Here is a 27148-nt window from a genome sequence, read left to right on the forward strand (position 1 = left end):
AGGAGTGAATCATGGCATTTCTCAGCTTTTTTCGGTTAAATGTTGGTGCTTTATTTTTTTTAGGGGCTGAATCTTTATGTTTTGGAGGAATTTTTTACTGAATCTTGATGTTTGGGGAGGTTTTGATCTGTGTCTTAAAGTTTTGAGGATTTTTATGCTGAACCTTGGTGTTTTGGAGGTTCTTATAGACACACAATGCCCAATGACTTGGTGAGATGAAGTGGGGACAGGAGGAACTCCCAGTCCAAGATGCTCTGTTCTTTTTTTTTTCCCCCAGACCAGGATTTTTCATTCCCAGGGAGGAATAAAAATGGAGGAAATGGAGGAGGAGGAAAAGCCCTGGAGATCCTGCACAAGGAGTGGCAGCAAACCCAGCCCAGGGAGCTGCGGGGAGGAAAGAGCCCCCCTGAGCCAGGAAGGCGGGCAGAGATCCAGCCAGAGCTCGGAGCTGGTGGAGAAGCCTCGTGGCAGGGAGAAGCCCCACAAGTGCTTGGAATGTGGGAAGGGTTTCAGCCAGAGCTCCAACCTGATCGAGCACCAGGTGATCCACACTGGGGAACGGCCCTACGAGTGTGAGGAATGTGGGAAGCGTTTCCGCTGGAGCTCCAGCCTGAGACTTCACCAGAGATTCCACACCGGGGAGAGGCCCTTTGAGTGTGGGGAGTGTGGGAGGAGCTTCAGCCAGAACTCCATTCTGATCCAACACCAGAGGATGCACACTGGGGAAAAGCCCTTTGAGTGTGGGGAATGTGGGAAGAGCTTCAGCCAGAGGAGCAGCCTGATGCAGCACTCGGTAATCCACACTGGGGAAAAGCCCTTTGAGTGTGGGAAATGTGGGATGAGCTTCAGCCAGAAGGGCCACCTGATGCAACACCAGAGGATGCACACTGGGGAAAAACCCTATGAGTGTGGGGAATGTGGGAAGAGCTTCAGGCAGAGCTCTGGCCTGAGGAGACATGAGAGGATCCACACTGGAGAAAAGCCCTACGAGTGTGGGGTGTGTGGGATGAGCTTCAGCCTCAACTCCCAGCTTACGGAACACAAAAAGATCCATACTGGGGAAAAGCCCTACAAGTGTGGGGAATGTGGGAAGAGTTTCAGGGAAAGCTCAGCCCTGATTCGGCACCAGGTGATCCACACTGGGGAACGGCCCTACACCTGCTTGGAATGTGGGAAGAGCTATGGGTGGCACTCAGACCTGAGAAAGCACCAGCGCATCCACAGCGGGGAGAAGCCCTACGAGTGTTCCCAGTGTGGGAAGAGGTTTCAGATCAGCTCCAGTCTCCTCGTACATCAGCGGAGTCACACCGAGGAGAGGCCCTACCGCTGCCCCGACTGTGGGAAGGGTTTCAAGCACAACACCAATCTCACCGAGCACCGGCACATCCACACCGGGGAGAGGCCCTACGAGTGTGGGAAGTGTGGGAAGAGCTTCACACAGAGATCAAACTTGATCAAACACCAACGGAGGCGCCACTAAGGGGGGAAGCCCTGTGAGTTCCCCAAGGGTGGGAAGAGCTTCTTATGCTCCTCCCAGCTCCATTCCCTATGGGAGGATCCATGATGGATGATCCTGAGTGACCTTCATTGGGCAGTCTTGGTGATCTATGGGCCTGGTTATCTGTGTTGGGAAGACACTTGGCTGGGAGGCTCCACATCTTCCTCGTTCCCTGCGGGCACCTAGATAAACCCAGTGGCAGGAACATCCATTGGGGCACAGACCAACAATGAGAATTCCTTGGGGAGAGCAGATTTAATAACTTCCAACTCCATAAAATCTTTTGCATTCAATCCTATATTCTGGTGGCATCAAGGAATACTGAATGGTCTTGGAGGTATGTCCTAGGTTGACTATATGATGCTTGTATCTCCAGTTGTCTGTTCTGTTTATAGTGAATTATAATTTTTGCACCTTTAAGACTTGTTCCAAGAACAAAGGAGGGAGAGAAGGGCAGAGTTTGTTTTCAGAAACTGCACTCACTCCTCCACATTCCTGCTCCTGGGCCGGGTTGTCTGCAGATGGACAGACAGAGGTACAGATCTCTCCTTTGCTGTTAATTAGTTTTAGCTAGCTGTGGCAGAGAAGTTCCCTGGACTGTGGCTGCTTTTCCCTTTTCTTTGGACCTGTTTAAACCTGCTCTGGCCTGAACACCCAGAAGAGCACCGGCAGCTCACACCTGTGGCCCAGCGGGCCAGGCCTGGACTGTGGCATTTCCAGCACTGGAGGGACTGATAAGAGACTGAGGGAGCTGAGCTACAACCCATGGAGGGACTTCCTGAGTTTGTCTCTCTTTTAGAGCAGCAAGAGGTTTTATTGTTTAATATTGTTTAGGTTTTATTCTTTAAAAAACAGTTTTTTCCACTGTTCTCCAAGGAGATACTTTTCCCAAACTGGCTGGGGGAGGAGCCAATTGAATCTGCTTTCCAGAGGAATCCCTTTGGAGGTTCTCTCCCAAATTTGCTCTGAACCAGGACAAGGTCTTTTCCAACTTCAGGGATTCCACGATTTTGATTTCCTATTGCCCAAGGGTGTCTTCTGCAGCCAGATGGTGGAAAAACTGGGGAAAAGACCAAGATTTTGGAGACAATGGGGTAGAAACTCCACCAAAAAGGTTCTTCCCTCCACCCAAGCACGTGGATCCTCAGCTGGCATGGACATGGAAGTCTTTTTCTTTTGGCCTTGATTTTGTTTTCATTTCTCTTTATCCCTTTAAAATATCCAATATTGAAGTAAAAATAGACATTGAACTAAGTTAGTGGATATGGCCATGGTAGGACACAGACATGGTGGGACACGTGTAAGAATGTGCCCTCTGTTGACAGAGTAGACAAGTTACCTTTTGTTCCCTTAAAAAGGACAAAAGGCCAGGTGTTTCTCTCCTCAATTTGGTTGAAAGACACCTCATAGGACCTCTGGGACTTCACCTCAAACTTAAGGGTAGCTAACTGGACAGGAGCCAAAAAGTCCCACCTAAGCAATTCCCTAGAAAAGAAGAGAACAAAAGAAGTTAATTGCTTTAGTGAAGTGTTTTAGCAAGAGCAAGAGCCTCTGCCCTGACTTGGCTTTTCTCTGTAAAAAGCTTTTTTATTTTTGCCTTTTATTAAAACTTTTTATTCCCAACACTGTCACATGAGCCATCCTGCTTGTTTTATGCCACCTGAGGTAGCTGAGCTATCAAGGGTATAATGCTTATCTCTGAGAGCTTATAAGACCAGGCTCAAAAAGAGAAAAAGCATTAGACATGGAGAGTGACATGGGCACGCATGGACATGGAGGGGGACAGGGCCATCCCTAGGGACATGGGGAGACACAGGCATGGATGGAGACATGGGGGGCAGTGACAGGGATGGAAACATGGTGGGGAGACAGCCATGGGTGAGGACATGGTGGGACATGGCCAGTGACAAGTGGGGACATGGCCATGGCCGGTGCCATGGGAGGAACTTGCAGGGGATGAGGGGGATGCTGGGTTTGAGGGAGTTGAGGGTTCCTGGGCAGGACTTGGACCTTGCTGAGGCCTTTGGGGAGCCCAGGCCGAGTGGCTCCGGCTGCGCTGGGAGAACCTGGTGGAGGTTCTGGGGCAGCTGCTCAAGGACCCCTGACCTGGAGCCCCAGCTGGGCATTGGGCTCCTGGAAGGGGATGAACGTCCTTGTCCCTAGGAGGGAAATCCCAACACCCCCAGGGTGTCGGGAACAGCTGAGGGGCCACAACAGGGAGGGGAAAGCCCGACAGAGCTGTTCTCCTCCTAAGCTACATCCTAAAAGTCCCAAAACTCAGGGATTCCTCCCAGGAAAAAGCTTCCAGGAGCTGCCTGAATTGAGGGAAAGGGGGGATGTGATCCTCAAACTGAACAGGAGGGGCCTGGATCCCCAAATCCAAGCCCAGGGGTGAGAGGTAGAGCTGGAGGCACAATGGGGAAGGGGTGGGAGAGCAGGGGAAAAGAGGATTCTGACCAGGAGAGGAATGGGACCCTCAGATTGAGTTGGGAGGGGTCTTTGGGTTGGGGGAACAATGGGAGTGGGGAGGGAAGGGTGGGGATGGGATCAAAAATGGGTGGTTCCATGGGGATCCCTTAGTGTCCCCATCACTTGATCCCTGGAGTGATTTCTGTGAGGCTCTGGGAGGGGGGAATGGATCTGCACTGGGTGGGTCCCCAAGCCCCCTGCCCATACCTGGGGGGCTCATGGGAGGTTCCCTCTATCCAAACACTGGTGCTGCAGCCATGGGGGAGAGGTGGGTAGGAAAGGGGGATCTGGGGTGATCAGGGAGGAGGAGCAGTAGGAAGAGGAGAGAGAGATGAGGAGGAGGTTAGGGAAAAGAAGGAACAGGAACAGGAGGAGGAAGAGGAGGAACCGCAGCAGATCCACACGGTTTGCCTGCCCTTCTGCCGAGTCTGCAGCTCCCCTGGTCATGGCAGCATTTACTCCCCCAGATCCTGCAGGTAAGTGGGGAGGGGGATCTCACCCCAAATCCATTGGGGGGTCTCTGGGAGTTTTTTTTTGCAGGGAAAGGGATATTTGGATCTTGCATTGCCCCAAAGGTGAGATGCAGATGCCCCTTTGGAGACTTGTGAAGGGTTCCTGTAGCGATCTCTGTACTGGCTGGGGCAGTGGTAACAGTTTGGGGGGGACATTGGTTTTGGGGTTCCAATTGGCATCGGAGTGGGGAGAGCAGCAATGGCCAATCCTGGAGCTGGGGGATCCCAGCAGCCTGGAGGAGTGGGGGACTCTGGAGATGAGCAGAGTCTGGGCCCATCCAACTGTGAACAGGGTGGTGACTTCTCGAGCTGGACTTGGGCAGCAGGACCAAGGTGCTCACCCTTTGTTTTTCCCCCAAGCCAGGATTTGTCCATCCCAACCTTTGTGCAGGTGGAGCTGGTGGAGGCTGTGAGGTAAAGGAAGATAGCATGGAACACTGAGGCAGGTGAGGAGGAAGTCACTGCCCCTTTCCCCCTCTCCTCTGCTCCACCTATCAGCCCAACATTGCCCTGGCTGCAGGACAGCGCTGCTGCCAACGCTGTCCTGCCAGGGACGAATTGGTGGGATCTCCTTCCCCTTCCCTCTGGCATGGAGGCAAATCCCATCCTCTCCTTGTCCACCCTCCTTTCTCTTCTCATTCTATCCTTCTTCCTTCCACATCCCTTCCTCTTCTTTTCTTTCCTTACCCCAGGCACTGAGCTGCAGACAGAGACCTGGGAGGACAAATCGCTGCTCAGAACCTCTGTTTTGAGGCTTTTTTGAGCAGCTCCACAGCATGGGAACCCAATGGGGAGGAAAAGCCCTGGAGATCCCACACAAGGAGGGGCTGCAAACCCAGCCCTGGGAGTTGTGAGGAGGTAAGAGCCCCTCTGTGCCTAGAAGGCAGCCAGAGATCCATTTGGCACTCAGAGATGGTGGAGATGACTCACGGTGGGCAGAAGCTCCACAAGCGCTTGGAATGTGGGAAGGGCTTCAGCTGGAGCTCCGGAGATCAGACCTGATCTGGCACCAGGTGATCCAGATGGGGAATCAATCAGCCCTACAAGTGTGGGGAGTGTGGGAAGGGCTTTGGGTGGATCTCCAAGTTCATCAGCACCACAAGATTCACACCAGGGAGAGGCCCTATGAGTGTCCCAAGTGTAGGAAGTGGTTTCTGAGAAGCTCCAATCTCATCGTAATGAGCCAAGGATCAGCTGGAAATGTATTTAGGATAATTGAAAACTGTGGATGAGTCAAGGGGACAGCTGGGAATATAACTGAGATAGTAGAAGATTTCGTATTTTAGTTAAGATTTTAAAATTAGTTAAGAAGCCAAGTTAGCTAGCAAAAATCACATGTCTTAGTTAAAGAGTAGCAAATATATTAGAAAAGTAAAGCTAGGAGTGACAGGGATAGATGTAGGAATTGTGAAGGAGCAGAGACCATAGAAATATCTTGCCTTAAGAATAATCAGCAGTTAGGAGAGGCTACCGTGACCAGCAGATCAAAAAGTCCTGCAAACTGGCCATGGGTGAAGAGTTTACCTTGAGGAAGACAGCTTTCTTCCTCCCTTACACCCACTCCCTTATTTCAAAATCCCAAAGACCCAGTTAAGGAAACACGATTGCACAACTGTAATGGATATTCAGCTGATTATAATACGAAGCGGGCAGGTAATGATTATGTATTATGTGTCCTTAGAAACAGCTTGGATATGTAAAACCTTTCCTGTATAAATAGAAAGCAGGAGTCTGCAACTCCTTGCACATGTATTTGGAAATGATTCCATGTGTGTCCAGCACTGCAATAAAATACCCTTCTTTCCAGCTTTAATTAGTTGAGGAGTTGTCTGTCCATGCTTCAGTGCATCAGTGGATTCACACACAGGAGAGGCCCTTCTGCTGCCCTGAGTGCGGGAAGCGCTTCAAGCACAGCTCCAGCCTCGTCACCCACAGGCACATCCACACCGGGGAGAGGCCCGGTGAGTGTCCTGTGTGTGGGGAGAGATTCTCCAGAAGCTCTCGCTTGACCCAACACCGAAGGAGGCACCATTAAGGGAAGCCCTGCGAGCACCCCCAGTCCCAATGTCACCCCCTTTCCTGCCCACAGAGCTCCTGAGCCAGCGGCGGCCGCAGCCGCTCCCCGTGGCCTTGCACAGGACCCCCTGTGATGGGGCAGGGAGGATTCGGGAGGGTTTGGGAGGATTTGGGGAGGATTTGGGGAGGATTCGGGGAGGATTTGGGAGGATTTGGGAGGATTCGGGAGGATTCGGGGAGGATTGGGGAGGATTTGGGAGGATTTGGGAGGATTTGGGGAGGGTTTGGGAGGATTTGGGGAGGATTTGGGGAGGATTCGGGGAGGATTTGGGAGGATTTGGGAGGATTTGGGGAGGATTTGGGAGGATTCGGGGAGGATTTGGGAGGATTGGGGAGGATTTGGGAGGATTCGGGGAGGATTGGGGAGGATTCGGGGAGGATTCGGGGAGGATTTGGGAGGATTTGGGAGGATTCGGGGAGGATTTGGGGAGGATTCGGGAGGATTCGGGAGGATTTGGGGAGGATTTGGGGAGGATTTGGGGAGGATTTGGGGAGGATTTGGGAGGATTTGGGAGGATTTGGGGAGGATTTGGGAGGATTTGGGAGGATTTGGGAGGATTCGGGAGGATTTGGGGAGGATTTGGGAGGATTTGGGAGGATTTGGGGAGGGTTTGGGAGGATTTGGGGAGGATTTGGGGAGGATTCGGGGAGGATTTGGGAGGATTTGGGAGGATTTGGGGAGGATTTGGGAGGATTCGGGGAGGATTTGGGAGGATTGGGGAGGATTTGGGAGGATTCGGGGAGGATTGGGGAGGATTCGGGGAGGATTCGGGGAGGATTTGGGAGGATTTGGGAGGATTCGGGGAGGATTTGGGGAGGATTCGGGAGGATTCGGGAGGATTTGGGGAGGATTCGGGAGGATTTGGGAGGATTTGGGGAGGATTTGGGAGGATTCGGGAGGATTTGGGAGGATTTGGGAGGATTTGGGCCGTGGCGGGGCGGGTCCGGCCGGGACCGCTGGTCGCTGCGGGTCTGCCCAGCAACTGGTGAGTCATCAGCCGCGCTGTCTCTGATTGGCTGAGGGAAGGCGGGAGTAGGAAAAGGATCGGGAGAGATCCCGCCCCGAGCACCAGCACTGGCAAAACAGTCCCAGCCCGGGCACAGGGAGGGAATTTATTACCATCCAAATCACAGCAGGAGAAGGGAAAGAAATCTCTCCAACACCTTCCCCCCACCCAACAGGGATCACCCAGACCAGGGGTTATCAATGATGGAGAGTCGGGGGCATCTGAGTTGGGATCAGAAGCCAATTTTATTGAGTGTACCAGGTGTTTATATAGTTTCACTTGTATGGTGCTTATATAGGGCTCTGTTTTTGGTAACAATTTCCCATTGGTTACACTTCTTTATGACATCACATCATCTGGTAACATTATTTTATCACTATGTCTCACAATATGTTTCTTGGTCACTTCTTGCCCAGGGAGAATTTCTCTGTGTCTGTCTCTCCCATGGTTTCTGCTCAATCAGGCAGAAGAAGAAGAAGATATCAGGCCCCTTTATCAGTTCCACTGTACTTTCTGGTTTGTTCCCCATACCTCCCCCTATCTGTTCAAACAAAAATACATTCTTAAGTGATTTTTCTATTCATTTTTTCACACAATATAAAATACAAGGAATAAGCATAACAATACATAATATAATCCTAATACATATAAGCCTATTTTAACTAAATTTATTATCCATCCACCAAGTCTCCAATCCCCCAGAAGCTGATCTAGCCCTGTAAGCCCTGATACCACTGGGTAATCATAACCATTTTCCCAAGGGCATAAGTCTGTTAGAGGTTAAACAGGTGCTGATGTGGTGGCAAGGTCCTGTTCACAAGGGTTCTCCTCCAATGTTGATGTTCAAGGTGAATCTTCAAGTGATGCAGTCAAAGAATCTCAAAACGCCTTCACATTGTTTGCTGGAATCCACTTGGAACCATTCTCTGTGGACATGCAAGCAAAACCTCTACCCCAGCCTGGTCAGAGAGAAAGCCAGGTAAACTTTCCTAGGAATTGTTCTGGGGAGTTTTGAGAAGGCTGAGAGAAAGAATTAAAGCAATCTTGCAGCTGGTGTTTTGAACAGTTGTTTTCTTACAAGATGTTTAATAAAGGCTGTTTCCTTAATTAGCCAATCATATGAGGTGTGTTGATTAAAGGACCAGTCAGGTCTACCAGTGTTGGAGCAGTGTATAAAAAGAAATGGGTTCCTAATAAAATTAATATTAGTCTCCTGGAGAGAGTTAGATTTTATGTGTCGCCTGACTCTTGTTCCTGACTCAGTGGTGACACCAGGTGACATCAGGTGACCTAAGGATAAAGCCCCAGGATCTTACCAGATCCTGGATCCTTCACTAAGGCAAGGGATTTTTCCTTTTGTTGCAATTGTGAATTACAATTAAAATGTCAAACAATCAGGGGTTGGGGTCCATCAAAGATCATTTCAAGAAGTTGAACACATAAAAGGCTTTCTGCAGTCTCTCTGAAGGGTTGTCCTCTCTGGCCCCCCCTTTCTATTGTACCAGGAGACGTTTGAGGGAGCCATGAGCCCGTTCAGTGACAGATTGGCCTTTTGAGGAATGAGGAATACCTGTTTTGTGCATAATTCCCCAAAGGCAAAAAAGGTAGCAACTCAGCAGGAAGTATAAGCTGGGCCATTGCCTTTACTTCAGGTGGTATACCCAGAGTTACAAAAGCAGCAGTGAAGTTCTAGAGACATCTTTAGCCGTTTTCCCTGAACGGGCTGATGCAATGTCTTGGTTTGAAAAGACAGGAGTCTGTGTAGGAAGGCAAGACCCTCCTGTGAAATGGAAAAGGTAAACCCCCCTCCCTCCGAATTACCACAATTTCAAAATTAAAAGGCTCTCAAGCAAAGATATGGGAATGGGAATAACAGTTCTTTACTAGGAAAAAAATTAAATTAAAAAAAATGCAGTTAGTACAAACAAAACTAGTGATGGAGTCAGAAACCTGACACCCTGAGGAGTCAGGGTGTTGGTAATAGTCCAGTTAAAATGGTGGCTGCTCCTCCTGGAGTGGCAGATGAAATGCTGCTGAAGTGGTGATCTCTAGAAGGGTGGAGTTTTCTCTGAAGGTCTGGTAGTAGTTGGGCCTGGTCTTCCTCTGGGAATCCAGCAGAGAAGAAGCTGCTCCTCGGGGAATCCAGCGAAGTGGCTGCCAGTGTCTCAAAAATGCTGATTTTATGCAGGTAGGAATGCTTGGCTCCTCCCTCTGGGTGGAGCATCTCACACTGGGATGATGTAACTTTACTGGTCATGCAGTGAGTCATTCAATGGTTCATGAAGAGAAGATATCTCCCCGGAGGGAGACATTGTTCTTGGAAGAGATAAGAAAACTGCCCAACCTCCAACAGATGGCAATAGAATACATGCTTATCTTACAAGCCAGGACACCCCACATCCTCATTGTCCCCATTGTCCCCAGTGTCCCCCTACTGTCCGGATGTTCCCAATGTCCCCCATGTCTCTGATGTCCCACGCGGCGCCTGCTGGCCTTCGACTCGGCCGCCGCCCGCCGCACCGAGGCCGTGCCGGGGGTGCTGCTGTTCCTGGGGGGCCACGGGAGCCCCCCCGGCACCGCACAGGTGAAGGGAGGGGAGGGGCTGCGGAGCCCTGTGGGGACAGCGGGGGGCGCCACCGAGCAGGGGGGTGTCGGGTCCTCCCTGCCGCCAGGGGGCGCTGCTGGGAATGGGTGGCCTCAGTCCTCCTGGCCACTGGGAGGCGCCAATGGACAGTCTTGGTCCTCCCGGCCACCAGGGGGCCTCACTGGCACGGGACAGTTTCGATCCTCCTAGCCGCTAGGGGGCGCTGTGGGCATTGAATGGTTTTTTTGGACGGTTTTGGGAGCGTTTTTTGGGAGGTCCTGGAGGGGTTTGGTGGGTGATTTTGGGGTGTTTTGGGGGCATTTTTTGGGTTTTTTGGGGGGGGTTTTGTGGGTGATTTCTGGGGGCTTTTTTTGTGTGTTTCTGGGAGGGTTTAGCAGGTGATTTTTGTGGATTTTGGGAGCATTTTTGGTGGTTTTTTTTGGGGGGGTTCTGGGGGTTTTTGGGCACAGAACGGCCACGGTCCTCCCAGCCGCCGGGGGACGCCAGGGAGATGTCGCTGCAGCTGTCCCAGTCCCTCCCAGTCCATCCCAGTTCCCTCCCAGTCCCTCCCAATATGTCCCAGTATGTCCCAGTCCCCCCAGTCCCTCCCAATCCCTTCCCAGTTCCCTCCCAGTCCCTCCCAGTATCCCCAGCTCACTGTCCCGTGTCCCAGCCCCTCCCCGGGTGTCCCTGCTGCCGTCCCGGCTGTCCCCGGGGCTCCCGGCTGAGCTGCGCTGCGACGCCGTCGGCTTCTTCCCGCTGGATGTGGAGATCCGCTGGGAGCACCGTGCCCATGGACACACCCGGCCACGCCCGGGGGACACTGAGGGGGACACCGAGGGGGACACTTTGGTGACCACCCTGGGGCCCGGCTGGGACGTGCCAAATCGGGTCACTGTGGTGGTGGCAGGTGAGGGACACATGGGGACATCAGGGATGGGGTTTGGGGACACCTGGGGACATCAGGGATGGAGTTTGGGAAACCTGGGGACATCAGGGACAGGGTTTGGCCACAGCTGGGGACATCAGGAACGGAGTTTGGGACACTTGAGAACATCAGGGATGGGGTTGGGGACACCTGGGGACATCAGGGATGGGGTGTGGATGGTCTTGGGACACCAGGACTGGAGCTGGGGACACCTGGGATGGGGTTTGGGACATTGAGGATAGAATTGGGGACACCAGGACGGAGTTGGGTACATCAAGAGTGGAGTTGGGGACAGCTGGGGACATCGGGAATGGGGTTTGGAGGGTCTTGGGACAGCAGAGATGCCTGGGGACACTGGGGACAGGGTTGGGGACATCAGGAATGGGGTTGGGGACAGCTGATATGGGGCTGGGGACACCTGGGATGGGGTTGGTGACACCGGCGATGGGGTTTGGGACACTGGGGACAGGAATGGGATCTCCTAAGGGACATCAGGAGCAGAGCTGGGGACATCGGGGGGTGGCCGGTGCCACCAGGACGGGCTCGGTGCCACCTGGGGGTGTCGGTGCCACCCAGGGGTGTCGGTGACGCGTCCCCAATGTCCCCACAGGTGCCACCATGCCCAGCATGGAGGACATGGTGGGGATGGGCCTGGTGGACATTTGGGGAGGTCTGGGGAGGTTTGGGGACATCTGGGGACATCTGGGGAGGTTTGGAGACATTTGGGGTGTTTGGGGACATTTGGGGAGGTTTGGGGATATTTGGGGACATTTGGAGAGTTTGGGGACATTTGGGGAGGTTTGGGGACATTTGGGGAGTTTGGGGACATTGGGGGAGTTTGGGGACATTGGGGACACCGGTGGGGTTGGTGACACTTGGGGAGTTTGTTCCAGTTTGGATTTTAAGGTTCTTTTTTAAAGCATTGATTAAAAAACCCAAAGCACGAATTTAAAGTCATTAAAGAACCAATTACCCAGCTCCAATTGTTCACTGGATTTTTTTTAAAAAGCAATTTTTAAAAAGTTCTGTTTCCCATTTTATCGATTTTTCATCAAATCTTCGCTTTTGTCACGGGAGAGGGGCAAAAAAAGGAGAAAAAAATGGGGAAAAAAAGGAAAAAAAAGGAGATTTCCTTTCCCATTGTTCCTTCATCTCCACACATCCAAATCAATAGCAGGGAGTTAGCAATGATCAATAGTAGGGAGTTATCAATAATCAATAGTGAGTTATCAATAATCAATAGCGGATTATCAATAATCAATAGCATTGAGTTATAAAAAATCAATAGCAGATTATCAATAATCAATAGCAGTGAGTTGTCAATAATCGATAGCAGATTATCAATAATCAATAGCAGGGTGTTATCAATAATCAATAGCAGATTATCAATAATCAATAGCAGTGAGTTATCAATAATCAATAGCAAATTATCAATAATCAATAGCAGGGTGTTATCAATAATCAATAGCAGGGAGTTATCAATAATCAATAGCAGTGCATCATTCAATTGGCATTTTTCACAATATTACAAAGAAATCAATCCAATATTATTTATTGATTATTTATTATTGATAATTTAATATTAATTATTAACCATTACAAATAAATTTATCCGATATCAACTATTGATTATTAATTAATCAATATTGCAGAGAAATAAATTCAGTAGTAATTATTAATTCTTTATTATTACCAGCATTGCAAAGAAATAGACCCAATATCAACTATTGATTATTAATTAATCAACACTAAAAATAAGTTCATCTATTATTAATTATTAAGGATTAATTAATCAATATTACAAAGAAATCAATCCAATATTAATTATTAATTATTGATTATTAAGAATCAATATTACACATAAATTAATCCTATGTTATTAGTTATTTATTATTAATCAATATTACAAGGAAATCAATCCGATATTATTAATTATTATTAATATTACAAAGTAACAAATCCAATAGTGTTAATCAATGTTAAAAATAAAATAATCCAATATAAATTATAAATTATTAATCAATATGACAATGGAATCAATCTATGTTATTAGATATTATTAATTATTAATTATTAATCACTCGATATTACAGAAACTTTTATCCACTCTTCATTATTATTTATTATTAATCAATGCTACAGAGGAATCAATCCAATGTCAATTATTTATTATTAATTAATCAATATCACAAATTTATAGTTCCAGTATTAGTTATTAATTATTGATTATTGAGCAATGCCACAGGAATCGATCCAGCATTAGTTATTGATTATTGATTATTGATCAGTATCACACAGGAATCGATCCAAAGCTCGTTCCCGTGTAACGTTTCCCGCTCGCCACGAGCTCTGAAAGCGCTGATCGCGGGTCTGTAAAATCACAAACTAATCACTAATTACACAAGTTAATTAATAATAAACTAATTATTACACAAGTTAGTTAGTAATAAATAACTAAACAAGTTAATTAGTAATGAAATAATAATTATAATAGCGATAAAATCGGAGCAATAAAAACATGGACAATGAGGGTCAGGACACCACAAGATGATAAAAAATGAAGAATTTTGGACACCCAGGAGTTCTTGGGCACTGTGAAAACACCGATCAGTTGTTCTTGAAATGTTAAAAGTTTATTAATAATAAAATAGTTATTAAAAATATAAAATAAAAAATTAAAATAATAAAAATAATAAAATTAAAATACAAAATAAAATCAGAGTTATCAAAATCTGGACAATGACATTTAGGCAACCACAAGGCGATAAAAAGAAAATCATTTTGGATGCCCGGATGTTTTTGGGCACCGTGAAAAATGCCAGTCTGGTTCTTTAAAATATTTTAAAAATTACTGATTCAAACAAGTTAATTAGTAATAGAATAGTTATAAAAATAGCAATAAATAGGAGTAATAAAAATTTGGACAATGAGGGTCAAAGCACCACGAGATGATAAAAAATGAAGAATTTTGGACATCCAGGAGTTTTTGGGCACTGTGGAAAATAACAATCAGTTGTTTTTTAAATTTTAAAAGTTTATTAGTAATAAAATAGTGAGTAAAAAAAAAAAAAAAACAAACCAAAAAATAATAAAATACTAAATAAAATCAGAGTAATAAAAATGTGGACAATGAGGATGAGAACACCACAAGATGATAAAAAATGAATTTTGGACATCCAGGAGCTCTTGGGCACTGTGAAAAGCACCACTCGCTGGTTTTTGAAATTTAAAAATTTACAAATTCAAAAAGTTAATTAGTAACAAAATAGTTATAAAAATAGCAATGAAATCGGAGCAATAAGAATCTGGACAATGAGGGTCAGGACGATGACAAGACAATAAAAAGTGAAGAATTTTGGACATCTGGATGTTTTTGGGCACTGTGGAAAACACCAGTCAGTTGGTTTTTAAAATTGTAAAGGTTTATTAGTAATAAAACAGTTAGTAAAAAACCAGCAATAAAATCAGAGCAATAACAATATGGACAATGAGGTCAGGACAGTGACAAGACAATAAAAAGCGAGGGATTACGGACGTCCGGATGGTTCGGGCACTGAGCTGCCAAAGCCACGCCTTGAACAAGGAATAACCTAAAAGCAGCAGCCTGTTGCATATTCATCGATCTCATGCATGATGCATCAATCCTGTCCAGCCACAGAGCCCGGAGCAGTGGCAGCCTCTGCTCAATCCCGCGGCGCCCGCAGGGCTGAGCGGGGCACGGAGAGTGAATTTCCTTTAATCAGGGAGCCCTTGTGGCAGCACATTGCTCTGCCTCCCAGCATTTTCCACAGAGGAGCACGGAGGGAAACGAGAGAGAAAACAATTTCTGTTTCTGCTCCTTGTTTTAGCATGTGGAACGTGTTTGGAGAATTGTTTACCAATTTGTTACCCAAATTGTTGTGGGGTGGTTGCTGGGTTGGGTTCTGGTGAGGATCGTTTGAGCCTGGGGCCAATCCAACCCACCTGGGGCTGGAATCTCAGAGAGGGTCACGAGTTGTGAGGAGTTACATTTGGGAGTTAGAAAAAGCAGGTTTGTAGTTGTAGTGTCTCCTTTAAACAGTATATTAATAGAAAAAGCGGGTTTGTAGTTTTAGTATCTCCTTTAAACAGTATATTAATCTATATTAGTATAGTTCTAATAAAGAAACTATTCATCCTTCTGAGCTGGAGTCAGGCATCGTCATTTCTTCCCCCTGGCTCGCCTGCATTTACAATAAGCTGTAAATTCTTTTTCTCTGCAAGATTTCGGTGTCCTGCGGCTGCCGTCCCAGTGCAAGTACCTCATTCCTTTCTTCCCACGCACAGAGTTTCTGTTTTAACCACAAAAGCTCCATTTTAACCACAAATCTACATTTACCCTACCATTAAAATGTTAATACAGCACTACTAATCAATGTAACATAATGCAAATCCTATTCAATTTAATACTTGCAAAAGCCAACCATAAAATACGCATTTTGCACAGAGGACATCCCGAGGCTGCTGCAGGGACAGCGATGTCACCGCTGTGACATCGTCGGGGACGGTGACATCATCAGGGACATCGCTGCTGTCAGTTCTCCCCCCTCCCCTTCCCACGCGGGATTTGAGACAAATTCGAGGAATTTTCTGGGAATTTTCATTGCAATTGTCCCAAATGCCGATGGGAATTCCTGGGGTGACGTCACTGGGGACACTTGGGGACATTCTGAGGACGCTCTGGGGACACTGATGGGGGTGGCGATGGGTCAGGGGCTGAATGAGCCCCTCGGTGCCTTGCAGCAGAGCCGGGTTATAAATGACAATAGAATAATCAGCTTTTGAAATTCTGTATTGCCTTCTGCACATTGTTATTGAGCAGGAGGATTTTGCTGTGGTACTTGATATTGATATTGATTACTGATAATTCCTTGCAGCTGCTCGCTGGTACAATAAAATCAATCCGTTTATGTGTGCAGCATATAACAAATTTACTGCTAGAGTAATAAACAGATATTATATCATAGGCCTTAATATATTAAAAATAGATAAACATTAAATAGATCAATAATAAATACCGTAATAGAGACTATGTAATGTTAAAATGCTTTTGTGTGACTGACTCAGGTGTAAAACAACTCCAGTGTTTCCCACATCTGCGGACCAGCCTCACCAGGTGATACCAGTGACACAAAGCTCAGAAGAATTTATGAATTTATCAGGGGGCCTGAAAAAACAGCATGGAACCATGAGAAGAAATCAAAAACATCGACTTAATCTACAGAATGTCCTGCAGACAAGTCAGAGGTGAGACCCAAACACGAGTTCCTGGGACACCCAAACCTCCCGGGAGTGTTTGAATAATGTCAAAACTCAGGAGTGTGTTCCTGGCCCTGCAGTGGAACCGGATCCGGAGAACGAAGGGTTAAGTTGAGGGCGAGTTCTTTGGCTGAGGCCAAAACCCTTTTTTATCCCTGATTAAACTTTGTTTAGTAATCCCTTAGTGAACTTTGTTTTTCACACCCCACTGGGATCTGGGGGGGCCGGGGGGGGTCCCTGGACAGCCCCCGCTGCTGAGCACTGACCCCCCCTCACCGAGCACCGGGACCCCCCAAAAACCGCACCCGCACCCCTTCAGTGCCCCCGACCCCCCCGAGCACCGGGCCCGGACCCCCCTTTGTGCCCCCCACCCATCACGGGGGTTCCGCCCCCTCCCCTTTGACCCCCCAGAGCCGCGGGACCCCCGGGAACAGCGCCGGGAACGGGGGGGGGCCCAGGGATGTGAGAATTGGATTTGTAAAGGATTCCCAAATCCTGGCAGAAAGCTCACACTGCCTTGCACTTGTCCATGCAAACTCTGAGATTTTATTGTGCCAGCGAGCAGCTGCAAGGAATTATCAATAATCAATATCAGTATGAGCACCTGAGCAAAATGCTGGGGGTCAATAGGAACCTGCAAAAGGCAACAGAGAAATGCCAAACCCAATAGAAAAAGCAGAAAAATGCAAAAGGCAGCAGGGGAATGCAAAAGCCTTCTGAGTGCTCTCAGAATGGCCCCAGGTGCGGCTGGTAACGTCATCCCAGAAACTCCCATCAGCATGTGGGACAATGCCCATGAAAATTCCCAGAAAATTCTCTGAATTGGTCTCAGATCCCGCGCGAGGAGGGGACTGGTGACGCCAGCGCTGTCCACCAGGATGTCACTGTCCCTGATGGCATCAGAGCGGTGCCATCGCTGCAGCAGCCTGGGGAGATCCTCCACGGCTTTTTGGCACCGCTGGGCCAGGGCGCGCCTGCTGGGGCCACCGGGGCCGCCGGAGCCACCACAGGGACTCAAGAGGAGGTCGTGGATGTCCCCAAGTGTCCCCAGCAGGTGATCCTTGCCCAGGCAGGCACTGACATCCCACGGCTGCTCAAACTCGGCCACTTTGGCCACCAAGGCCTCAGGGACATCAGGGGACGCCTTCTTTGTCCCCTCCAGGATGGCCTCGATGTCCCCGAGCCGGCGCTGCAGCTCCTCGGGGAACCACCTGCCTCCTTCACACTCTTCCACCAAGCGCTCCAGCGGCCCCAGGGCCACCTGTGCCCAATGTCCCCTTCTGGTGGCCACCATGGCTTGGCTGCTGGCCACCACGGCCTCTCCCACGGCCTCGTTGGTGGCCGCAGCCACCTGGGCCTTGTGCGTGGCCCTGCCAAGGCCCTCTTTTCCCTGCCCAGGGCCACCTTCAGCTGCTGGGCTGTGGCCACCAGGCTGCTCCCAGCTGTCCTCCTGCGGGTGGCCACGTTCTGCAGGTCGCCGGCCCGGATGGCAGCGATGGCCGCGTCCCAGCGGGCGTCGCGGAGCTCAGTGGCATCCCAGGCCAGCAGGGCCCGGCTGTCCTCGAGCCTGACCACCAACTCCTGCCAGGCCCAGGCCGCAGCTCTCACATCGGCCCAGGTGGCCCCTGGGGTGGCCCCAAGCACGGCCAGGGCCTGGCCCAGGGAGGGGACACCACGGTGGCCCAGGGAGGTGACATCGCCCTGCTCCAGCGTCTCACCGAGACTCCAGGTGAAGTTCCTCAGGTTCCCGTGCAGGGACTCTGGGGACATGAGCTGCTGCTCGTCCCTCTGTAACCTGGTCACAGTGGCTGCCACCTCACCCAGGGTGGCACCACATTCACCAGTGACTCCAGCTGGTACGGGGACACCTGGGGAGGGGACAGGGGAGGTGTCAGGGACCTGGTGGCACTTGTGGCCTCCTGCGGTGGTCCCTGTGTCCTCCCAGGGTCCCCTTTGTCCCCTCCTGAGGGCTCTGATGTCCCCTCTGTCCCTTTGTCACCCCCTCATCCCCTCTGTCACACCCCTGCCACCCCCCACTGTCCCCTCTTCTTGCCCAGGGAGCCTTAAACTGTGTCTGTGTCTCCCACAGTTTCTGCTCAGTCAGGCCTCAGATATCAAGCCCCCTTATCAGCTCCATTGCTTTTCTCTCTGTTTTATTCTCCATACGGGGACACCAGGGCTCTGCCCAACGGGGGTCACTGGGGATCATCCAGGCCCAATCCTCCCATGGGGGATGGAGCTGCAGCAGCGCACCAAGCTCTTCCCTCACTCTCTTCCCTCACTCCAAGCTCTTCCCTCACTCGGGGCACTCACAGGGCTTCCCTTAGTGGTGCCTCCGTTGGTGTTTGGTCAAGGTTGATCTCTGTGAGAAGCTCTTCCCACACTTCCCACACTCGTAGGGCCTCTCCCCAGTGTGGATGCGCCGGTGCACGGTGAGGTCGGAGTTGTGCTTGAAGCCCTTCCCACAGTCGGGGCAGCGGAAGGGCCTCTCCTCGGTGTGACTCCGCTCATGACTTAGGACATCGGAGCTGGTCCGAAACCTCTTCCCACACTGGGGACACTCGTAGGGTCTCTCCCCAGTGTGGATGCGCTGGTGTGTTCTCAGGTCTGAGCTCCACCCAAAGCTCTTCCCACATTCCAAGCACTCGTAGGGCCGTTCCCCATTGTGGATAACCTGGTGCTGGATCAGGCCAGACATGCGTATGAAGCCCTTCCCACACTTCCCACACTCGTAGGGCCTCTCCCCGGTGTGGATGCGCCGGTGCACGGTGAGGCTGGAGTTGCGGTTGAAGCCCTTCCCACAGTCAGGGCAGCGGTAGGGCCTCTCCTCTGTGTGAATCCGCTCATGTCTGAGGAGAGTGGAGCTTCTCTGAAACCTCTTCCCACACTCCCCACACTCGTAGGGCCGTTCCCCAGTGTGGATCCTCTGGTGCTGGATCAGGCTGGAGCTCCAGCTGAAACCCTTCCCACATTCCAAGCACTTGTGGGGCTTCTCCCTGCCATGAGGCTTCTCCACCAGCTCCGAGCTCCTGGATCTCCGCCCGCCTTCCTGGCTCAGGGGGGCTCTTTCCTCCCCACAGCTCCCTGGGCTGGGTTTGCAGCTCCTCCTCCTGCAGCATCTCCGGGGCTTTTCCTCCTCTTCCATCCAGCCACACCCTGGAAATGACAAATCCTGGTTTGGGGAAAGAACAAGAGGAGAGCACCTTGGAATACAGGTTCCACCTTGCCCAAGTTCATCTCAGGAAGTCATTGGGAATCTTGTGTCTGTAAGTACCACCAAAACACCAAGATTCAGCCCAAACACACCACAAACTTCAAGACACAGATGAAAAACTCCCCAAACATCACAAGTCAGCAAAACCTCCTCCAAAACATAAAGATTCAGCTGCCACATAAAACCAAAGCACCAACATTTAACCCAAGTAAGCTCAGAAACACCAAGATTCAACCCATGAAAATCGTGGATACCCCTCCACAGTCACCTGCTGCATGTGGGGGGAGCAGCGCTCCTGGGGCTGGGGGGAGGCTGCAGACACAGGGAGGGGCAGAACCTTCTGCTGCTTCCTCTTTCTGCTCCTCCTCCTCCTCCTCCTCCTCATCACTCCTCATTCTCACACGCCTCTTCCTCCTGCTATTCCTCCTTCTCCTGCACAATCCCATCTTCTGCCACCTGCATCGTTTGACCATTCTGTTCCTCAAGCCTGCTTCTCCTTCCCTTCTCCTCCTGCCCCCAGGCCCAGCACCCACTGCCGGCTCCCTCTTCCCCCCAGCCCCACAGCATCCCAGCGCAGGGGCAGGGATGGAGCTGGGGCAGGTCGGGCTGGGGCAGCGCTGGGCTCTCGGCCGCTCCCGCCCGCACTCGGTCCCCACTGCAGCCGCTCCCGCCAGGACAGCGCGGGGGGGCCCGGCCTTGGCGCTGCCCCACTCCCACCTCCCCAAATTCCCCTCGCGGGGCCATGGGGCCGAGGGGGGGCGCAGGTGGGGAATGCTGAGATAATTTCAAGAGTGGGTCCCCAAGAAGAAGAATTGGAATTTGTGGTAGACACAGGGGCAGAATGAACCTTTCTGTTAAATATTCCAAAAGGTTATAGTGTAAGCAAAGATACTGTAAAAGTAACAGGAGCAAAAGGAGAGAGTTTCACAGTACCCGTTATTAAAAATGTGGTAATAGAGGGAGAAACTAAATTTTGGATGAGGGATGTTTTCTTGGTCCCAGGGGCAGGCAGCAATTTATTGGGACAAGGTTTACAGGTGAAATTAGGAATAGGGGTTGTTCCAGAAGATGGGAAGATGACAGCTAGACTTTTAAAACTAGGCCAGGAGGATGGAAGAAGAATTAACAAGGAAGTTTGGGCTGGGGAGGGAAATAGGGGAAGATTAAATATTAACCCCATAAAGATTACAACTGAGGAAAAAAAAATTGTCCCATACATGTACGGCACTATCCTGTATCTTTAGAAGGACGGGAATGTTTAAAGCCAGTAATAGAAGGACTAACAAAGGATGGGACATTAGAACCTTGTATGTCTCCCCATAATACCCCAATACTCCCAGTAAAGAAGCCTGATGGGAGCTATAGACTGGTACAAGACTCAAGGGAGGTTAACAAAGGAACTCAGACCCGCTATCCAGTGGTACCAAATCCTTATACTCTTTTCAGTAAAGCTCCTCCCCAGCATCAGTGGTTTAGTGTAGTAGACCTTAAAGATGCCTTTTGGGCTTGCCCATTAGCCCAGGAGAGCAAGTTATCTTTGATTTTGAATGGAAGGACCCACTAATTGGAGAAAACAGAAATTAAGATGGACAAAACTACCACAGGGGCTTACAGAATCCCCAAACTTATTCGGACAAGCTTTAGAAACAATACTACAAACTTTCCCCACTCCCCCTGAAATACAAATTATCCAATAAGTGGATAATCTTTTACTTTCTGGGGAAGCTGAAGCTGGAGAGGCTACTATAAAGCTTTTGAATTTTCTTGGGGAAAAAAGATTAAGGGTATCAAAAGGGAAGCTGCAATTTGTAGAATCAGAGGTAAAATATCTTGGCCACTTGCTTAGTAAGGGTAGTTGGAAGCTCAACCCAGACTGAAACACAGGGATTCTATCCCTTCCCCCTCCCTCTTCAGAGGGGGAAATCAGAAAGATACTCAGATTATTGGGATATTATAGATTGTGGATTGAAGGATATACACAGGCAGTAAAATTTTTGAATAAAAAAAACTGACAGAGGGAGATGATATAAAATGGATCAAAAAGGATAATGAAAAATTAAGAAAAAAGAAGTTAAAACTAGCCCCAATATCAACTTTAAGCTTACCTTCACTAGCAAAACCCTTTCATTTGTATGTAAATGAAAAAAGGGGGTAGCTCATAGGGTTTTGTTTCAAGAGTGGGGAGGAGTAAAGAGACCTGTGGCTTATTTATCAAAGATGTGGGATCCAGTAAATCAAGGCTGGCCAGTGTGTATTCAAGCTATAGCAGCTACTGCAATCCTAGTAGAGGAAAGTCATAAACTGACTTCTAGAGGTAAATGAATTGTAATTGTGTGCACACCTCATGCAGTACTAAATTTCTTCCAATTTGCATTGTGATTTTTATCTTGAAATACATAACTTACTGTACTCTAGGATTGAAAAACTAGTTTACAGCTGTGACATAGCAAAACCTGCTATTAATTTGAGTCAATGCAGGCTGTTCAATCACGTGTTCTCAGTGTGTAAAGTTAAACTAAAGGTAACACCAGCTGCTTGGTAGGTCAATGAGAAAAAATTTTCCTTCCAACCAATCCTTTTTCATGTACCCAAATGTGTTTTGCTTTCTTAGTTTTTTTGTTTTGTTTGTTTGCTGTTTTTTCTGGAAGTGCTAACTACTTGCATTGTATCTAGAACAGCAAATAAAATTGTGCATACAAAACACTTGTAAAAAAATAGGGCTCATTTTTTCCCACAATGGGAGGTGGCTACATATAGAAAAGGGAAACTACAAAGCTAGATGAAGAAAAAGTTTCAGTATCTTCTAATGTAAACAATTTGTTACTTCCAGCATCACAGTGGGTGTGTGACACACACATATAAAAAAGATGGTGAGGGAGATCTCTGTTTACTACAGTTTCCTATTTCTTGAATGAGTTAGAGAGCTATGAAGCAATTGTGATTCCTTGTGTGGATTACCCAGGCCTGCAGGGAGGGCTGGGCCATGGTTCCCTCTGTGCTGCAGGCAGCCCTGCAGCGTGGCAGCAGTGGCTTGCCTCTGGTGAGTTTGCAGGCAGGGTGCTCCAGCACTGCAGTGCTCAGGGGCAGTTTCCTACTTTGACACCAAAGCTTAAATTCAAGAGTGCCTCTTCCCATCCAGTTATTGTTTGTACCGTAAGAACCTCTTCAGAGAGTGTCTCCTGGCAGTCAAAAAGAGAGTATTGCAGAGATAAATTCCTTACTTGCTGTCTCCCCCACTGTATCCACATTTTGTCTATTCCCTCTTCAAATTATAGATTGGTAAAACTCATGCTCTGTGTCCTCAGATGCCCTTCCCAAATCAAACCTTGGCTTCTTTGCAAATTATATTGCACTAACAAGCATTGCCTTAAATTTTTTACTGCAGGCAAGATCACTTCAGAAGTAAGTTTTTGTTTACCTTGTTCCTACAACCCTTTCAAGCTTGTGAATGGAAAATTGTGACAGCAAAATAAGTCTTTAGTTTTAGCACTGTCAGCTGTGGGTAGCTGGTAGCCCTTGGTGGAGGGTGCAGTGAATTACAAGCCTGCAGAACACACATAACAACAGTAATTAAATTTGTAAGGAAGTTGAAAAAGGAGGGAGAGGTGATTGGCAGACTCACCTCTCCAGGATGTAGGACTAATGTTAGAAAGTGGACTGATATTGGAATGTGGATGTTGAAATGTGAAGAGAGAAAAAGAGGGCGAAAGAGAGAGAAAGGGAGAAGAGAGAAGAAGAGAGAAAAAGAGAAAGAGAGAGAAAGGGAAAGAGAGAGAAAGAGAAAGAGAAAGAGGGAGAGCGAAATATGCCCCAAAGTCCCCATACTGTAGCTATCTGTAAGTTCTCCCCCATTCCTGCTAGACAGAGTGACAACAAGGGGAGGGGAGTGAGGAAGTACAGTCAAAGGCAAAGCTGTGAAAAAGAGGGAGAGCTGGACCACCAATAGAGATAAGATCAAAGCAGAGATAGCTGACTCTCACAATGTGCTTTATTTTTTTAAACAAGACTTCTTTTTTTTCCTTCTGATTTTTGTTGTTAAGGAAAGGAGGCTTTTGTTTTGAAGAATGGGGCTGTAAGACTAAAACAGTTGGATGTTGCCTAAAAAGCAAAAAACCAAGAGATGTGATACATCTTGTGTTAAATTTGGGCTAGTCTTTTTTTATTTAACTAATTATAGCTCACAAGAAGAAGAATTGGCCTCTGCAGCAATTAGCACAGCTGGATACAAGAAGAAGAAGCAGCTATAGAAAAAGTTTTTAGTTAAACCCAGAAAGTTTTGAAGAAAACTAATGGTGAAAGTTAATGCAGTATTGTTTTTCTTTTAACACTGTGCTATTAAGAAGTCCTTTCCAGGTACTACTAAAGCAGCAATCCCAACCATGGAAAAGAGGGTGAATTCATGCCAGCAAAATAAAAGAATTGGTGAAGAAACGTGAGGAACGGACTATCACATCTAAACCAGGTGATACCAAATTGACTTTCAACCAGGACTGGGTGGTAATGGTTTGGGAAGACCCAAACGATCCAAGGCAGGTACAAAGAATAACACCTAACTGAGAAATAAGGCAAAGCTTGCATCACTGGTTCTAAGCCCTGCCTGAATAAGCCCTGAGACGCCTCCGACACCTCCTTGGCAGAGGAACACTGCCACTTCAAACAGGAGGATCGGGAGTGTTTGAGTCAAAGAGTTCTTATAGTCTGGCCTTAGCCTGTGACTTGTACAGGCAAGAAGGGAAATTGCCACTAATACTATGCTGTATACTTTATTTGATTCATCCCCATATTGGACATGGCAGCTGGGTTATAAGTGAATGTTTAAATTATGAGAATAATTGGCATTGTAGCTCACAAAATCTGTTCTCGTGGCAAGAAGTATTGAGTACTGAATCAATTCAATTACTGAAGTAATAAATTGCTTTTGTAGATGGGGATTATCAATGCCTGTGGACTGAGAGATACCTGAGGAATGGTGGAAAACCACAGTTAAAAGGTGTCAAAAACAATTTGCCTGGAAATGAGTAAAAAAGGAGTGACAAGGGAAACAGAGGGCAAGCCTGGATTGAGCACTGTACTCACCAGCGAGAAGATCACACGTACCTGCTGTGGGCAGCAGCCCCACAGGCAGGGGAGGTGGGGGTATAAGCCACGCCAGACCTCTGTCATTCCTGTTTCTGTCTCTCATTTGTTGTCTTTTCCCTTCTGAGATAGCAGCAAGATCGTGTCACAAATGCTACAGAAAGTATCACATGGAAAGAAACCAAAGTTCCTTTTTGGTACACACACCCATGTCAACAGCCACTGTTATAACCCGTCCAAATTAAGTACCTGCAGGAAAAAGGGGGAAAATTATCACATTACAAAGAACTTAGGGAAAAGTAGTAATACTTGGGGCATGGAATGTCCAAAAGGAGAGAGATGGATTTGTTTTACATTTGATCTTAGAAATATAGTCCAAGATTCGGTAAAGAGACAATTAGTAAAAAAAAAGGTTAAACAAGCACAGCAGTCTAGCTCTGTGTTAACCCCAAATAATATCCTGAGTCATATTAAATGACTCCAAGCAGTTTTAGAGAAGATAATAAACAAAGCTGCTCAGGCATTGGAATTAATATTGAGTCTGCAAAGCCAAACATCACCTGCAGTGCATTAAAATAGGTTGGCTTTACGCTATTTATTGGCTAAAGAATGGGGTGTACAGATTGTTGAAAATAGATGGCAATGAGGATGTCATCCTGGAAAAAACAAAGGATATCAGAAAAAAAATTATGACCCAGGTATCAGTCCAAAAATGGGAAAATAACGTTAAAAACTAGCAGGTGGGGTAATGTATTGAGAATGGGATGGTGGAAGAAATTAGGATTCTTCCTTTTATGTGTTACAAGTGTTTTGATATTTCTTCTTTGTTTAATCCCATGTTTTATTTGATTACCAACAGAGTCCAAAGAATGCAAGAGGACAGGAAATATTCTTTATAAATCATTTGGCTTGAGCAGTAAGAGGTGAGATTGTGAAAAATGCATATTTATGATTGGCTTTTCGCAAATGTTACAATGAATATTATATGTGTCATGTTAGAAAGTTATGCTGTATTAATTCCCTTACATATTGTGTTAAGTGTAGTTTTAGGTTACAACATTATGTTAAAATAGAGATTATGTATGTGGGGGGAGTTTTCTTTTTAGGAATGAGATGCTCCCTTTGAAGAACACCTAAATCTTCCAAAGGAGAGGAATTTATGGCTTCTGATCAGGAGAAGCTAATTTCTTCAGGCCTTGCTCAGACTTGAAGACGCCAGGGGATTAAAGGGAACAGTTGACATACAACAGAGTTTCTTGTTTAGAACAGAATGTATGCATAACCATGAAGGATGTATGAATATGCAACAAGTGTCTTGGTTTAAGGGTGATTCCTTTGTTCACAAGTCAAGCTTTTCTTGACTTAGGGTCGGAGAGCATCTGGACATCCGTAATTCTTTGCTCTTTTTGTCTTGTAATTGTCCTAACTCTAATTGTATTATTATTTTTAAAACCATTTTATTACTATTAAACTTTTAAAATTTTAAAAACCAAGTGATTAGAGTTTTTCAAAATTTTCAAAACTAGATGAGATTTAAAGGTGACCCTTTAACTCATGAACAATAAATAGATTATTTGAAGGAAAACAAAAAAGCAGTAGATTGTGGGGGGGGCACAACTGAGGCTGCTGAAGGCTGCTGTGGAAGAGAAGCTGCATTCCAGGCACCCAGGAGGAGCTTCAGAAATGCAAATTAACACTGCTGGGGCAAACTGGGGACAATGTACCTGGCTCTTCTTGCCTGGGCAGGAATTGGCTGATTCCCTCTGCCCCTCACCCCAAGCTCTGCCTGCTTGCACAGGTGGAATCTGCACAGCTGAAGGCAGAGCCCATGCTGAGGATCTCTGACTCTGCAACAGAAATGGCTGAAGCTGCAAAGGGAAACAGCAAATGGAGAATGTTGGGAAAACTTCACTAAAATAAGGCGGGGATCATCCCTCTGCCCACTCCAACATCTGCTGTCACTGTCTGTGTTGTACAGGGTGTATCAGAGCACTGGGGGTTTTCCTAGAACAAGTTCAGGGAAATCAGCTGGAATTCAAGTATATGATGAAGGAGTAAGAAAAAAAATGGTCAATTGATGCAGCCCCAGCTTGAGGGAGCGCCCAAACATGGGGAAAAGATGAAGGGGCACCAGAACAAATCCTACAACACCATGGACCAGCCCCTGGGAACCAAAATGATTTTGTGAAAAATGCATGTTATATGGCTCTGTGCAGATAGTTACTATATGTATTATGTTATAATGATAACTTGTGCTGTATGAACATTTTAATAGTACGGTAAACGTAGCTTTGTAGATAAAATTAAGCTTTAGCAGTTAAAAGAGAAAACATGCATGTGTGTGTGTGGCGGTGGGGGTTAAGGAATGAGAACACCTAAATTTGCTCAAGGAACACCTAAATTCTCCAGAGAAGAGCAATTTATGGATTTCTTATTAGAAGAAGTTAATTTCTTCAGCCATGGTCAGACTGGAGCATGCCGTGGGGATTAAAAAAAAACAGCTGACA

The 27148-nt window shown here is 47.6% G+C and overlaps 1 protein-coding gene across 1 annotated transcript in view; it reads left to right on the forward strand.

Moving 5' to 3' along the window:
- The window catches only part of LOC144247940 (uncharacterized), a gene marked incomplete at its 5' end in the record, with an annotated part of 684260 nt that overhangs the window by 474943 nt on the left and 182169 nt on the right, over positions 1-27148 (forward strand). The window contains 2 exon segments of the mRNA XM_077789686.1: positions 472-1453; positions 26866-26870. Of these exon segments, the coding sequence (XP_077645812.1) occupies positions 472-1453; positions 26866-26870 (987 nt within the window).

Source organism: Lonchura striata, chromosome 36 (assembly GCF_046129695.1).
Source record: "Lonchura striata isolate bLonStr1 chromosome 36, bLonStr1.mat, whole genome shotgun sequence".
NCBI classification, from domain to species: Eukaryota; Metazoa; Chordata; class Aves; order Passeriformes; family Estrildidae; genus Lonchura; species Lonchura striata.